Source organism: Sturnira hondurensis, unplaced genomic scaffold (genome assembly GCF_014824575.4).
Source record: "Sturnira hondurensis isolate 20B ecotype Veracruz unplaced genomic scaffold, ASM1482457v3 Scaffold0023344, whole genome shotgun sequence".
NCBI lineage: Eukaryota > Metazoa > Chordata > Mammalia > Chiroptera > Phyllostomidae > Sturnira > Sturnira hondurensis.
Window position 1 is genome coordinate 90,201 of NW_028095975.1, and position 17,488 is coordinate 107,688.

At 34.9% G+C, this 17,488-nt stretch overlaps 1 protein-coding gene across 4 annotated transcripts in view; it reads right to left on the reverse strand.

Moving 5' to 3' along the window:
• The window catches only part of LOC118980773 (membrane cofactor protein-like), a 41,386-nt gene extending 24,938 nt beyond the window's left edge, over nt 1-16,448 (reverse strand). For 2 of the 4 annotated variants that reach the window (XM_037037409.1, XM_037037407.1), the window contains exons 1-7: nt 16,157-16,448; nt 15,408-15,510; nt 12,046-12,131; nt 11,012-11,209; nt 3,618-3,800; nt 2,857-2,901; nt 147-194 (exon numbers count right to left, since the gene is read on the reverse strand). In XM_037037409.1, coding sequence (XP_036893304.1) covers nt 147-194; nt 2,857-2,901; nt 3,618-3,800; nt 11,012-11,209; nt 12,046-12,131; nt 15,408-15,510; nt 16,157-16,382 — 889 coding nt within the window. In that variant the 5' untranslated portion in view covers nt 16,383-16,448. The remainder of the gene's footprint in view (nt 1-146; nt 195-2,856; nt 2,902-3,617; nt 3,801-11,011; nt 11,210-12,045; nt 12,132-15,407; nt 15,511-16,156) is intronic. The other 2 variants (XM_037037410.1, XM_037037411.1) reach the window with 2 other exon arrangements.
• Nucleotides 16,449-17,488: the final 1,040 nt, after the last annotated feature.

The window sequence follows — 17,488 nt, forward strand, 5'->3', positions numbered from 1 at the left end:
CAAAGAATATGAATAAGTAAGTAGGGATGAGAAAAAGTTCAGCTTCTTTGTATATAATGAAACAAACACAAATTAACACATGACATTTTTTACTCATCACCTTATGAAATTCTTAACAATATAAATTGGATAAAGTGTTACTGAACCTGGTTGACTTGCAGTGGGAGGTGTAGTTGGAACAACAGGCTTGACACCTCAAAAAATAAATTTGATTACATTCACCAGCTTTATCTATACAAAATTAGAGATTTAATTTGACTTTTTATTTTTTTACAAAGATTAATTCTTTCTCTGAATGAAAAATACACACACTTTCCTATCTTTGCAATTCTACTATGGAAAGTTCCTATATGGATTTTGCTTAAGAATGTTCACTGCAGCTTTATATCTTAGAATAGAAATCCTATAATAGAAAATCATAAAAACAAGGTGTTTAAAAAATATGTATCTTTAAAAATCTGCCATCCAATCCCTATCATACTACATAATTCTTATTTTTTTTTTACGTAGTATTTCACATTTTTCATGTTTGGGCATGTATATCTACCTTCTCATATTTCATATGTTGCTACTAGCTTTTTATAGTTTCCTCTAACTGATGATAAAAATGATTGAAATTCCCATGAGGAATTTTCATATTTAAGAAAAAATCCCTATAGATTATCTTCTTTATAAACAGTTCCTCACAATCCCCTCTCCCCTGAAACACTAAACAGTATCAGTGTTATATAAGTCCTTTGTGCAATACTTATCGTCAACTCTTTCAAAAGAGCTTATCAACTGTACTTGAACAACAATAAACAAAGTTAAAAAATAAATATCTCAAATCATAAGTGAAACTTTTTACTAAATTGCAAAAAATCCCAGATAAATATAAAGTTATTTTACATTTTGAAATAAAAAAATTAAAAAAATAAAAGAGCCGATCAATACAGTATTCCACAGTGCATATATCCACTAGGACCAGGTGAGTTGACACAGATGGGCTAATGAGTATAAACTTCACATGCAAACTTAATATATCAGTCTGCAAACTTCACATGCAAACTTAATATAGCAGTCGCAAAAAAACCATTTTTCCTGCCTCTAAAACCTCACAGCACTCAGCTAAGGTACTTAAGGATGCTACCAGTTTCCAGGTGTAGGAGAATTATAAAAAAGTGTTCTAATTACTGTGTTAACAGGCGTAATTCCCCTCAATCCCTTAAAATATTAGGAGAATAGGAAATATACCAACAAATGAGAAACCAGTAATGGAAATTTGTTCTGAGTTCAACGTGCTCATGTTTAACACCCACAGAAATGATATTATTGGAGTAAGTAGAGCTAAATTAGGACCTTGTGTGAGGTCTGCCCAGGCTAAAGCTCTTCCCACCACATTAGTCCCCCCTTGTCTACATGGGATACATCCCACAAGCCCCACTGATGCCTGGAAACCTGGAGAGTGCTGAACCATATATACATTATATTTCTATTATACAAATACAACTATAGTAAAGTTTAATTTATAAATTAGGCAAGCTAAGAGATTAACAACAATAAATGGAACAAATGGAAGTTTACAACTTCCTGTAATAAAAATAATGTGAATGTGGTCTCTCCCTCTGAACTAATAAAATGGTCTCTCCCTCCTGCTAATAAAATGGAACAAATGGAAGTTTACAACTTCCTGTAATAAAAATAATGTGAATGTGGTCTCTCCCTCTGAACATATCTTATTGTACTGCACTCTCCCTTCTTCTAGTGAGGATGTGAGGTGCCATCTCACAATGTGATCAGAAATGAGGTGAACACACTGAACCAAGGCATGAGTCCCTGGGTGGGGAAGAGTGGGGCAGTGTGAGATTTCATCGTGTTGTTCAGAATGGCAAATGACTTCAAACTAATGAGTTACTTATTCCTGGAATTTCCATTTAATATTTTGTGACCGTGGTTGTGGGTAAGTGAAACCACAGAAAGTGAAACTGTGCTTATGTGGTGCCTACTGCGTTGCTCTTGGGTCTTGTTTCTGCTGAAACTAGAGAGGAACCAGAGACAGCACCACTGAAATCAGGAGGACGGCTCTGTCCACCATACCAAAATAATCTCCCAAGGCTTAAGCAGAGCAGCTCATCAGAAGTCCATGCAAGAAGTCCTCCATTTCATTCCAATAACAAAAGAGGTTTTCTGACTTTCAGTTGCTATGAAATCTACTTTCTGTTCCCAAATAAAAAGGCCCAGTAAGGAGAAAAAGAATAACTATATGACAAAGGGAAAGGTGGGGGTCTTGTTCTAGAGACAGCAGATGTTTCCCTGTTTAGGTATTACTACATATGGTACTAGGAGCAAAACTAGGTCCAGGAACTACAACATCATCCTGCATCATGAAGATACCCTATAGAGTTATCAGCAGATTTTTAAATAACAGATTAGTAATGTTAATGACATAGAAAAGATGTGTATTGAAAAACAAGCCATGGGCCTTTCTCATCACTAGTATTAACTGGAGCGATGCTGTAAGTCATAAATGAACTCCCTTAAGAGCTTCCTGTATGATGGGCACTGTGCTAAGTGCTCCAAGTGCATCCCATTCTAACTCACTATCACCCAGTGAGGAAGACATTAACTCATTTTACACACAAGGAAAGACGTTCAAGGTTTACCTAACTTGTTCCCAAGTTTGTTCCAATGTCTGCAAACTGTGGCAAATAGTTTCAAAATCACTAAGTGTAACAACTACAATGGCTGTGAATAGGTTCTTTCTCCTTGCACAACTAAAAATTATGGATGAGTGTAAATCACAGACATTTAAAGGATTTTTAAAACGTCACCTGGCATTTAAAGAATTTTGGAAAATACAAGCAGATAGTACTAAACCTGAGAAACTGGAAATTGTAGGTTTTGTACTGAGAGGTGTTGACCCTGGGAAAAAAATAAAGAAGACAGGATCAACCATTAGGTAAAAATTTTCATTCTTAATTTACTGTGAAATATGATTGCTATACATTTTTACACCTAAGAAGTGCTGAACAACAGACACCTATGTGATGTATGTAGTGTGCTGAGAACCTACAGAAACACAAATTTTATGTCATACACCTGTCACAGAAATGAATATGAGATAGAGTTAATTACAAAAGCTGCTTCTTTTCTTTCTTTTTTTTAAGATATCAGAAAATATTTAACTTTATTCTTTCATCCCTGCATTACATTGAGGAGCACTTTATACTTCATTAAAATGCTATTTACTCAATGACCAGGTTATTCCTTTCAAAGAGCTTCAAAACATGTCTACAGAAGGAAAGTCTGGTACCATATAAGGATTTTCCAATTTAGGATTCAATGAGTCAATAAACGACCAAGATAGATTCTTATTAGATACATGCCCCAATAGGTCAAATGAAGCAAAAAGAGACTATAGTATTAATTAGGCCATATGAAAGAAATATTGACAAGCCAAAAACTAAAAAGCATTCTTTATTTTATTTTATTTTTAAAATTAATTTATTTAATTGTTTTTCAAGTACAGTTTTCTGTCTTCTATTCCCATCCCAGCCCTCTCCCGCCCCAGTTATTCAGTATCATTGATATTTAATGTCTGAGAAATAAAATCTAGAAATAAAAGACACCCTTTGTACCTTTAATACATTTTGGCATCTTAGGCTCCCAAGTACTGTTAGGTCCACACGAGATAGTGCTACTGCCTTCAAGGTAAAAACCCGACAGGCATTCAAATGTAACCTTTGCCTTGTAGTAAAACTTTCTTGCAACTCCTGACACCAGTCTTCCATTCTTAAGCACTGGATATTCACATTTGACCACTGAAAAGCAGAGAAATTCCAGAATTAATGGAAAATTCCAGAATTAACATAGGAATGAAAAAAACTAGTGCAAAATAGTTATTTCCCTTGGGGATAAAGAGAAAACATGGAAGGCAGAATGTTAATTTAAAAAAATAAAGACTTTATTTGTCATTTTTATCATCTTTCCCACTTAGGACAGACTGTCATGATAGATTATTGGTTTCCTATATGTTTTCCCACTACTGACAAGTTTTCAGAAAGGCCTGACTACCACATAGAATTTTCGGGTAAGTTCAAAACAACTTTGGATGCTCTTTACTTCTAGGGATTTCTTAAAATAAATTTAATGCTGACTTTGACTCAGTATCCTGAGGTTTTAGAGAGGCAGGAAAGAAAGGTGCTTGTAAAAAGGTAGTATTTGAGCTCAAATATTGAAAACAAAGTAGCCACGCAAAGATATGCCGAGAGAAAGTCATCAGCTATCAACATACAAGAACTGGGGTGTTCAAGAAATAGAAAAGCTACTGGAGTTAGGACTGTGTTCCAAATATTTTGCAATGGAACTCAGACATCAAAAACCACAGTTTATATTGTAATCCCACAGGCCTGAGGTAAAGCTAAAACTTAATATTAGCCCTTGTACCCATGTATTCTGGTATTTACCATTCTGTTCTGCTTCTTAGCAAGTAAAATATTGGACACCACCCTCTAGGTTGATTTCAGGATCCAACAATGGGTATGGCAAAATTTGGAAAAAAATCACAGACAAAAGAAAACACTGGGCTGGGCATTAAGTACAAGAGAACGTCTTATGAGAGTAAATCTGAGCAACACAAAAGGTTCTATCATGAGCTGCCTTGTAAACCAGAAGAGTGCTCTTCGTCCTTACACATAGACCCGAGTTTCCATCAAGTATCTTTTTAAAAAATATTTATTTAATTATTTTTCGAGGTCAGTGTTCTGTTTATTACTCCCATCCCCCCCCCCCCGTGCTCCCCCCTCCCTCCCATTTCCACCCTTCTCAGTTGATGTCCATGTATCCTTTATATACGTTCCTCTAAATCCCTCCCCTATTTCCCTTGAAATTCCCTCTCCTCTCCCCTCTGGTCACTGTCAGCCTGTTCTCTATTTCAGTGTCTTTGGTTATAATTTGCTTGCTTGTTTGTGCTGTTGTTTAGCTTCCTGTTAAAGGTGAGATCATATGTGGGGAAAAGGGGACTCTGGTCCACTGTTGGTGGGATTGCAGACTGGTACAACCATTATGGAAAACAGTATGGAATTTTCTCAGAAAACTAAAATTGGACCTGCCTTTTGACCCAGCAATTCCACTGGGATTGTATCCTAAGAACCCCAAAACACCAATCCAAAAGAACATATGCACCCCAATGTTCACATCAGCACAATTTACAATAGCCAAGAGTTGGAAGCAACCTAGTGTCCATCAGTAAATGAATGGATCCCAAAACTATGGTACATATACACAATGGAATTCTATGCAGCAGAAACAAAGAAGGAGCTCCTACCTTTTGCAACAGCATGGATGGAACTGGAAAGCATTATGCTGAGTGAAATAAGCCAGGTGTTGAAGGACAAATACCATATGATCTCACCTTTAACATCAAGTATCTTTTCCCTTCAACTTGAAGAACCTCCTTTAGCAATTCTTGAAATTAAGTTAGGGTAGTGACAATTCTCTTCCCTTTTGTCTCAAAAGGGTTTTTTTGTTTGTTTTTTCTTCAAACTTTCCCTTTAGTTTTAAAAGATTTCTCCTCGATAGAGATTTCTTTTACCTGTTTTATTTTTATTTTTTCAGCATATTATCGGACAGCATTGTCTTCTTGTCCACATTAAAAGAAGTCAGCTGTCATTCTTACTTAGAGGGATGGGGCAATGTAATACATTTCTTTTGTGTCATTGGCTGTTTTTCTTTTTATCTTTTGTTTTCAGAAGTTAAACCATGATGTGTTTAGTGGGGGGTTCTTAATAAATTTAAAAATTTATTTATCCTGCTAGGGTCACTGAATTTCCTGGACTCGTGTGTTGTTGCTTTGGACATAATGTGGATATTTTTTGAACATTATTTATTTGAACAGTTCCATACTGTTGTTTTCTCTCTCTTTCTGAAGCTCCATTAAGACACATGTTTGCTGCCTGCTACTCTTCCCCAGGTTGTGAGTCTTTCTCTTTCTCTTTACATTTTCAAATCAGGCTGGATTTCTACTGTTCTCACTTCATGTTCACTGACCTTTTCTATGTTGTGCTAAACTGCTGTTACTCATGGTAATGATTTTAAGTTAGGTTTACTGTATATAATTTACACACAGTAAAACCATTTTAAGCATATAGCTTGTATGATGTTCAATAAATGCAAACACTGATCATGTAATTTCCAACACAACAGACATGAAAGAGTTCCATTATTCTCTACTATTTCCTTGTGCCATTTTGTAATCCACCCTCTCCACAAGCACCTCCAACCCCCTCCCCCAACCAGCCAACCACTGATCTGTATCACTAGAGTGTTTCTTTTCCAGAGTGTCATAATGGGACACAACCTCTGAGTGCAGCTAGTTTCACTTAGCATAATGCATTTGATGTTCATTGCTGTCATTGTGTGGGTTAGAAGAAGCTTACTGCTTTTTTATCGAGGAATGTTAATCCATTATATGGATGTACCACAGCTGTTCATTCATTCACCAGATGAAGAGTATGTGGATGTTTCCATAATGGGGTGATCACAACTAATGCTGTTTTAAATATTTTTATATAGGTTTGTATGTGAACATATTTTAATTTACTTGGATTGCTGCATTGTACAGAGAGTATATCTTTAACTTTATAAGAAATTGCTAAACAGTGTTCCAAAGTGAACCTACCACTTTGCACTCTTAACAATTATGTCTGAATATTTCAATTGTTCTATACTCTTCCCAGAAGATGGTATTTTTAGTTTCTTCCTTGTTTTTATTTTCAGCCATTTTAGTAGGTGTTTAGTGATATCTCATTGTGGTTTTAAATTATATTTTTGTATTTATTAATTATACAGACCAACTTTGCATGTACTTTTTCCCATCCATATATTTAATTTGATGAAATAGGGGTCATCAAATATTTTTCTCATTAAAAAAAAATTAGGTTGTTTTTAAATGATTGTGTTTTGAGAGATTTTTATATATCTTTGATACAAATTAACTATCAGATATGTGCTTTGGCAATATTTTCTCCAGTGTTTGGTGCATTTTTAAAAATTGTTATAACAATATCTTTTGAAAGCAGAAGTTTTGAGTTTTTTAAAGGATCACAATTTTGCACTTAAGAAATCTTTGGCCAAGTTATGACTATGATCTGCATTTTCAAGTAAAAGTGTTATAATTTTGACTTTAGGTTAAGTCTGAGATCTATTTTTACTGCATGTTTGAATATGGTGCTAACATGGGTTGTGGTTTTCTTTTATGACATATTGATGTTCAGTTCTGCCTGAACTTTTACCATTTTTTCCATTGAATTTGTTTGTACATGTGTGATAAAATCAACTGGGCCCATATGAAAGGGTTTATTCTAGATTCTGTTCTGTTCCACTGTTTTCTATTATATGCATTGGAGTATGTTGTATAAGGCTTGACACCAGATAGAATGAATCTTTTATTTTATTCAGAATTATTTTGACTCTTGTAATCCTTTTATCTTTCCATATACATTTTAGAATCAGTTTGTCAATTTTTATAAAATGTATACTGAGATTTTTATTGGGATTATACTCAATTTATAGATCAGTTACAGGGAATCAATATCTTTATTACATTGATTCTTGCAATCCATGAACAATGAATTGCTGACTATTAAAGTCTTCTTTAATTTTTTAAGTGTTTAGTTGTCCTAACAATTCAAATATTGCACAAGTATTGTTAGATTCATTTGTAAATATTTTATGTAGTTCAGAGTTGTAAATGATACTTTTTAAATTTCTAATTGTTTATAGCTAGTTATAGATATACCATTGATTTCTGTACATTGAGCTTGTGTCTTGCAACCTTGGTAAGACTTCATTCACTCTTTCATATTTTCCACACAGATAATAATGTCATAACTGAATAAGTCCATTTTATTTCTTCCTTTCCCTTATATATGCTTATTTCTATATCTTGCCTTATTGTACTCAGTAGAACCTTCAGTATATAATGATGAGTAGAATGGTAGGAGTAGACATCCTTGTCTCATTCCTACCTCAGTTGCAAAATAAATATTTTGTCAAGTGTAAAGTCTGTGTGATTCTTGTAGGTGCCTTTTATGAGGTTGAGATAGTTAAGCTCCTTCTATTCCTGGTTTGCTAAGAAGCTTTGCCATGAAAGATGATGAATTCTGTCAAATTCTCTTATGATGATTATATGTCTTTTCTTCTTTATAGTCTCTTTATAAGGTAAATTATACTGATTAATTTTTGAATTTGCATTCATGGAAAAATCTTACTTGATTATGATACATTCTTATTTTTCTATATGACAAAATTTTACTTGTTTAATGATTTTGGTTGTATGTTCATAGTGGATATTGTTTTTAATTTTCCTGCAATGTTTTGTCTGGTTTAGGTATCAGAGTAATGCTGTCCTTATGAGATGAGGTGAGAACTATTTCCTCATAGTATTTCATTGAAGAGTTTACATAGAGCTGTTATTATTTATTCATTAAGTGTTTAGTAGAATTCCTAGTGACAACATGGGGTCTGCAGTTCTTTTTGTGAAAAGGCTTAAATGTCAAATTTGTTGGAATAAAGTTGTACGTTATTCCTTATTGTCCTTCAAGTATGTGGAATATTTAGTGATGTTCTCTTCTTCATTGTTGATGTTGGTGATTTGTATCTTGTGTTTTTTTTCTCAGGTTGACTATGAGTTTATCCATTTTCCTGCTCTTCTCCAAGAACCAGGTGTTGCTTTCAATGATTCTCCCTACATTGTTTTCAATTTTATTGATGTCTGTTTTGATTATTTTGTTCTGTTTTCTAGGTCTGAGTTCAATTTTCTCTTCTTTCTTAGTTTCTTAAAGTTGAAAGCTTAGATTATCAATCTGAAACTTTTCTCTTGTCCTAATATAAGTATTTCATGCTATGAATATCTGTCTTAGCTATGCTATTGCTGTATTCCAAAACTTTTGAAATGTTGAAATATTCTGTTATCATTTTTATTCAGTTCAGAAGTTTCCAATTTCCCTGTGACTCCTTATTTTATTGTGGTTTAGTTAGAAGTGTTCTGCATAGTTTTCAAAAATTTGGGAGTTTTACAGATATCTGTTCTGATTTCTATATACATTCTATTGTAAAGATAGTATACTGCACAGAATTTCAATTTTTGAAGTAATTTTTTTTTTAAAAAACATATTGCCTAGAATATGGTACTAAAGGTTGTTCCATATGCTTATCTCTTTTTAAAAAATATTTTATTTGTTTATCTTTAGAGGGGGAGGGAAGGAGAGAGGGAGAGAAATATCAATGTATGGTGGCCTCTCATGCATCCCCTGCTGGGAACTGGCCTGCAACCCAGGCATGTGCCCTGAATGGGAATCAAATCACAGCTGTTTGGTTCTCAGACTCATGCTCAACCCACTGAGCTACACCAGCCAGGGCAGAAGATTCTTGTAATTATCTCAATTGATACAGGGAAGAATTTGATAAAGAAGATCCATGAGAAACGCATAATCACACACACACCCAGCAAAGCAGAAATAGGAGGAAACTTCCTTACTCTAATAACTGAAATGTCTATAAAACAAACTCATAAGCTAACATCATACCTAACAGTAAAATATTGAAAGTGTCCTCTGGAAGGGGGAAAACAGACAAGGATGACTCTGTCACCATTCATTGTCAACATTCTACTAGAGGTCCTAGCCAGGATAAAAAGGGGGAAAAGTTCCAAATGGTTGGAAAGGAATTACGAAAACTGTCATTATTCACAGGGTGCATATAAACATAGGCACGTAAAAAAATCTAAATCTACAGTTAAACCATTAGTCTCAAAGGATAAATCATTAGCTTCTACAAATAAACTACTAAAATCCAAAAGAATCTACAGGCAAACAACAGAACTAATACATAAAACCCTGATAGTGCTGTAGAAAGGAATCTTCAATAGCAACAAACAGGGCTGAACGTCTGCTACCTGCAATACCACTGGTGAATCTCCTAGAATGCTCGGTGCAAGACCCTAGAAAGAACACGCAGTGAAGCCTTCCACTTCCAAAACAGGCGAGTGAATCTGTGATATTAACACTCCCACTACAAGTTCAGAAAGGAAGAAGGACGTGATGTAGAGAGGACTGGTAAGGAATTCAAGCGGAACTTTGAGACTCTAATACTCCACTTCTTGACCGGGGTGATAGCTACATAGCTGTGTTCACTTTGTGATAATTCACTGAGCCACGCTCTTTTGATTTGCTCACTTTAATACATATATACTATACCTAAAAAAAACATATTGCCTAGAATATGGTACTAAAGATTTTTCCATATGCACTTGAAAAGAGAAAATATTTTGCTGTTTTTCACTGTTGCTTTTGTTCAAGAGTCAAATACCCTCCAGTGTCTCCCTGCTGTTGGTCAATATCTTTAACGTTGTTGTTTAAGTATAGGCAAATTTTTGAGATAATGTGAGTTTGTTTCAGACTATAGCAATAAGTAAGAATCCAAGTAAAGCAAGTCACAATTGTTTTGCTGGTTATGGTATTGCCTTCAATTTGCAAAAAAATGCGATGTGTGTAAACTGCAATAAGGCAAAGCACAATTAAACAAGATAGGCCTATATGTGTTGTCTGGAGTTTATCAATCTTGTCAGTGAGAGGGTTAGTCTTTTACAATTTATTCTACCATTTCCTTCAGTCAGATCTGATGAGTGTGAAGAAGTGTCATACTTGTCGTATAATAACATAAAACTTTCTTAAAGCTGATGCATGTTTTTTTGATGCTTTTAAAACAGAAAATTTTAATTCATGCATATACATAGTAATTAACAATGTCTAAACAGGAATGCCAAGAACATGTGGGGTGAAGAGTGGGAAATTCTACACCTAGAATTGTTTTTTATTCTATTTGACATGTATTCAATTAAATTTGAAACGAGTTTAACAGGAAAAAGAAGCAAAGTGGCTTTTTGAAAAATTTGTTGGCCAACGTATTTAAAAGTTGGTAAATCTTCCACACTATTTATGAATGAGAGGAAAATAAATGGAAATATTATTACCTTTACATTCAGGAGGGTGACTGCTCCATGTGTCATGCCCAGAACAAATAAGCCTGTTTTCTCCAATAAGGGAATATTCATCTGGTCCACTTGAAGGATCACAAGTATAAAATACTACTTCATTATACTCAAATGTAACCTTGTGGCTATTGGTGTATCTTCCATTTGATATTTTTCCAGGTGGTTGACACAAAATTTCTTAAAAAGAAAGAAAAAGGATATAAGAGGTAAAACGTGAAAGATTAAGAGCATATTAGTAAAGTTCTGTGAATGACCTTCAACAAATTTAACAATATATGATTTCTACAATCTAATTGTGAATCCAATATTCAGTTAAAAGAAAGTTTCTTTGAGAAAATGTACTGTCTCAATGTAAACCATTAATAGAGAAATAAAATTTTAGAATAAAATCAACTTTCTTAAATACCCACATAAGATACCTAAATAAAATACCTGTATTTATCTGTAAGGCCTCGCTAAGTTTTTTTTCTAATCATAACAGATGTTGACAATTTAATGAGAAAATATACTTCTGATTAAGGGAAACTCAGTGCTAGTTGAGAAATGCTACATCCCTTCTTAAATCAATAGTTCACAGGTAAGCCAAGATTCTATTGTCTGTTTTTCACTGTCATCCTGACTAGTGTACAGTGAATTTTCCAGTAACTTCACATTGTTTGACGATGCAGTGGAGTGAATCTGGAAATCTTCTTTAAGCCAGATACTGAAGACATTAGAAAAAATGTAAAGCAATGGCATTTTTCTCTACGTCTGTTTTGGAAATTTTTGATTTTACACAAAAAATATATTGCATATGTTAACATGTATTGAGTTGACTGTTTTAAAAATGAATTAGTAAATAATTACATAGAAAACTTCTCCGCTTTATTTCCAATATAAAGAATATCAGTAGCACTAACCCACCTGCAGAAGAGCTCTGTGGGGGTCTTTGCTCGTTGCAAGGCATGAAAGAGTCCCCAGGGGATGAAGTCTGAGCCCTTCTGCTCTAAATGCTGAAGAGAGCATATACTTACTTTCACACTGCGGGGGACTGCCACTCCATTCCACAGTAGTTCCAGAAAGTTCACAGTATAGAATTTTTGTTCCAATTAAGTAATAACTAAATGAGAAAAGAAATGTTGATTGTGTTCTTTCTCAGTTATCAAGAATACATAAAATGAGGAACTTTTTATGTGGTTGTCTTTCTGCACTACAGTAGCTTCAGGAAGAATTTTCTTAAGTGACATTTACAGGACGTGATAACCAAATCTGCAATTTAATGAACTAAAGAGATTCTTACATGAACCCATATTGGCCCGGACCAAAATGTCTATGGAAATCTGTCCTGCCTGACAGACTGGGGCTTGCTGCCTTTGGCAGTCAGATCACACACTCACTTCCATGTCCTTGCTCACACCATTCTTCTCAGTCAGGACAACAACTGAGTAGAGAGATATGGCCCAAGAGCTTATCTTTCTGGATTTGGGATCCAGCTCCAAGACTGACTTGTGTTTTGAGCTTAGGCAAGTCCGTTAGTGTTTCTCTTTCTTAAATTCCTCATCTATGGTAATGGTATATATATTGTGGAGATGTTTTGAGTAGTAGGTGAATTAACATTTGGAATGCAGTGAATGCTAGGCAACTTTTGGGTGTTATGAATATTTTTCAGTTTGGAGTATCTTCTTAAGAATGGCTCAGGAAGACCCCTACTTGATGAAATTTTTTATTTGACAATCTAAGGGAAAACAGGTCCAGTGCCCTTGTCTAAATAGCCTGGCATTGTATGTTTTAAAAATTGTCAGAACACAGTAGCGTGCCTCTTGTGGCCACTGAGAAACAAAAATGAGAAGAGATTGAAGAGAAAAGAGCCTAAGAGACCTGTGGGACCTGTGGGACACAAGTAAGCAGACCAACATTTGTGCACTATGGAAATTCCTGAAGGGAAAGACAAAGAGAAAGGGCCGAGAAATTTAAAGAAATAATGACTAAAAGCTTCCCAAAGTTGATAAAAGGCATGACTATATATATCCAAAAAGCTCATCAAACTCCAAGTAAAATGAATTCAAAGACCCACAATAAGACCCATAAGTTTATTACTTTCAAAAGTGAGTGATGAAGAGAGAACTCTGAAAGCTACAAGGGGGAAGGTGCAAATTATCAAGTACAAAGGATTCTAAATATGATTATCAGCAGATTTCTCATCAGAAACCTGGGGGCCAGAAGACATTGAACTAATAGACTCAAAAGGGTAGAAAAAATGGTTAACCAAAAATCTTCTACACAGCAAAATTCTGCTTCAATTGTGAGGGAAATACTAAGACTGTCCCAGAAATCAAAAGTTAAGAGAATCTGTTTTCACTACATCTCACCTGCAAAAAAATGCTCCAGGGTGTCCTAAAAGATAAAATTAAAGGACACTAGAGAGTAACTCATGCTGGACAGGCCAACATCTTCCTGCAGGTATATACATGAGCAACTAATAAAGCTAAAATTATTGTGGCAATGGTTTATAAATGCATTTTATTCTCTATGTGATTTAAGAACCTAGTCTTCCAATGAAAATAAATAATGAAGAAGAAGCCAGTATTGCAATTATTATTACAGAGGGATGAGATGGAGCTGATTGAATCCATTATTGTAATTTATTGGAGTTAAGTTGGTATAAATTCAAACTGTTGTGTTATAACTCTAGGATGTTAAATGTGATCCCCATGGGCACCACAGACAAAGTCACTATTCAATATACACAAAAAGAAATGAGAAAGGCATTCCAATATTTCATTACAACGATCAACTAATAAAAAATAGGAATATACAAAATGAAGGGCAAAATAAAAAGCTTTAAGAAAACAAAGAGCTCCCTTCTTGTCGGTAATTACTTTAAATTTTAATGGATTATACGCTACAATCAAAAAGCAGATATGGGTGGAATGGATAAAAAAAACAAAAGATCCAACTCCATGCTGTCTGCAGGCAACTAACTTGACATTCAAAGACATGAACGAGCTGAAAGTGAAAGAATGGAAAAAAATATTCCATGCAAATTGTAACCAAAAGAGGGCAGGATGGCTATACTAATTCAGACAGAACAGACTTTGAATTGAAAAAGGTTGTAAGACACAAGAAGCACATCATATTTTAGTAAGTTTTATATACTTCAAGAGGATATAATGATTATAAGTATTTATGTACCTACTGAAAATCTTTTAAAATATATATAGTAATGCTGACAACTGAAAACAGAAATACACATTTTTACATAACAGGCCTATCTCCGACAATAGTTAGAGACTTTAGTATCAAAATCACAACAATTGATAGCACAAGACTAAAAATAAGAAAAAGGGACTTCAACAGTAAAATTAACCAGCTAGATTGCACAGTCACAAAGCACCATAGAGCTGAATACACATTCTCCTCATGTGCACTTGGGACATCTTCCAGGATAGACCATACATCAGTCACAAATGAACATCAACCAATCAAAAGGTGTGAAACAGATAGAAATCATATCAAGTAGCTTCTCTGACCACATGGGATAAAGTTGTTTAACATAAACCTTCACATCTGGAAGCTTTTCTGAAAGAACAGGTTCATTGAGTGGCCACATGCTTATCAGGGAGAAAAAACAGAAACAAAACAAACCAGGTCCTGGGGCACACGGTCTGATCTACCAGCAGCAGGGACAGATGCAGAAGGCAAACATTTCTGCCATCCTGGATTTAATGGAGTTCTTTTATAGTTTTAATGAGAAAGATGTAAGTTATTTTGAAGGAATTCGCGTTTTCTGTATATAAGGGGGTGCAGAAGAACTGGGGTAGTTTTGGGACAGGTGCAGATTCTGTAGAGGAAGAAATGATGGGAGGCTTTTGACTGTTGGATGACAATAATCTGAAAAGTTCATGAGTAAGCTGGATGTGGTGAAATCTGGTGGTCAGCAACTCCTTTTAAATAAGAGCTGTAGCAGCTCTTATGTTAACACTATTCTGAAGTAGCTCTGGAAGTTGATTCAAAGTTTCAACATACATTCCAAAAAGTGAGCAGTCTTAGTTTCTGTCCTTCGCTCACTCCCTATATCTCTCCTACCCACCCTCAAGCCTTCTGTAATTTAATTTGGGATGATGTCACCATGATTACTACATTTTTCTAATGCCTACAATAGGCTTATTATTACATATAGTATTATATAATTTTCCTTTCCTTTCATTGAAATTTCTATGTATTACACACTGGTCTCCATATCCATAAAAAGCCCAAGAGTTGACTGGCTATAAATATGACTTGTCACACAGGAAACAAGATGAAATCAACATTATAGGAATGCTTAGGAAGAGAACCAAATAACAGAGAAAGAGAACTAGTAACATTTACCTTATTTCTCTAAGGAGCAACTTACCCCTTATTACAAACATAGTGAGCCTGTGAACCAAACTGGTAAGTTCCATTTACATAGTTCACTTGACCATTTGTGGGATCTTGCAGCTGTGGGCATGGTTTTTCTGAAAGAAATTTCAAATTTGTTGTTTTATACCAATGTCTAAGCAGATTTGAATCAAAATAAAAACTCTACATTGCTTTATTAGATTCATGAAAATAGTTTCTTTCTTATTGGTTTTTATTAAATTTATTAGGGTGACATTGGTTACTAAGTTTACATAGGTTCCAAGTGTACATTTCTGTGGTACATGATGTGCATATTGCATTGTGTGCCCATCACCTAAAGTCAAATCATTTATGTCGTCATGTATTTGGTCCTCTTTACCCTTTATTAACTTGCCCCACCAACCCCCTTCCCTCTGGTAACCACCAAAATGTCGCCTGTGTCTGTAAGTTGCAGTTTTATGTCTCACATATGAGTGAAGTTACATGATTCTTAGCTTTTTTCTAACTGATTTATTTTGTTTAGTATGTTATTCTCAAGTCCCATCCATGGTGTCACAAATGGCTGAATTTAAGAATCCCATTTCCCCAGAGAATCAATAGTCAAATAAAATGTTTCCTGGAGATTTTCAAAGCATGAAAAAATACATTGCTATCTAGAATCTAACTTTGCACAAGAAAACCATCATTTCAGTAATCAACTATGAAGTCTAAAATATGAGAAAGTCTCTAGAGCAATAAAAGTAAGTGATTTTGTGTACTTACTTCTACAAGCATCCTGGAGAGGTTCCCACGTGTTATCAGGCTGACAAACAGAAGACACAGGAAGAGGAGGAACGATACGTATGTATCCCGGGCGACACTGATATTCTACACTGTCCCCAGGTTGATAAACGTTATTAGGAGAACCTTTGAGCATCATAGATTCATATCTTGGTGGAGCACCACAGGCATCTGGGCATAACAGAATGAGAACGTGAAAGTAAAGCATTTTCTTTCTCACCAGCCACGGATTATAGCCTGGCAGCAGGCATTTAGGACAGAATAAAGGGAAGGTTTTGAAGTGACTGTTCTGTGCTTTTATAGGATCATGTGCCACACCTGATTTAATTCCATTAGATTTCCACTTAATTACATTAATTCCATTAGCATTTGTTTCTTGCTGAAAAAGGTGAATACTCATTCGATAGTAAATTGAAGAGACAACAGCAATACTTTTGGTTTTAAACATATTTAACAGTATCCAACCTTCCCCATTGTTTTTTAATTCATTTCACACTTACCTCTCTCCTAAGAAGACTTCTGCAGTACATAGCCCTCCATCAGATTACCCTTCCACAGTTTGAAGCACAAACTGAGGATAATGACTTGCCACCTTAGGCACAGACTTCTCTTAGAATGCAAGTTCCTGAGGTCAGGGACAATATGCCTTCTTTTCCTACTATATTCTGTACCCAGTGGGTGCTCAAGAAATGCTGGCATAAGCACTGACTGTTAAATAATCATTGCGGATTTCATAGATCAAAACCTGGACTAAAGTGTTTCAAAATGTAAGACTTCATATGTTTCATATCATAGGAACTGAGCACTTTATAAGTGAATAAATGCCAATTAAATATCAACATTATAACTTTAACATTATTTTAAATATAATTTATTCTTCCTTCACTAATCAATGGATCATGCTTGTCCTGAAATTTTTTTCTGAGGTAGCTGTTTGGCCATATCATTATGCCATTAGAATTTTTTATCTCTTGTTTTTTTGGTGGTAGTTTTTCCCTTCCTAGAATAGTGTTACTTCTACTTTAGCAATTCTCCTTCCTCTAAATTGTCTGTGGGCTTGAAAACCTAAAAAATCTGACGGAACTATTGTGTAAATTTATGTGCTGCAGACCCATAGAGCCCTAGAGGGCTAGAAGAATGCAGAGGCCTCTCCCACAAGGTTAAGGCCCTAAGGAGAAAGCAGGTAATCTGTGCTGATCCCTGAGAAACTTTTCTGATTCCCTGGATTGGTCTTATATCAGATTGATGTTAAAGTTTAAAAGATATGTATTTGCACTTCTAACAAACAATAAAAGGTATCTGACATTCTAACTG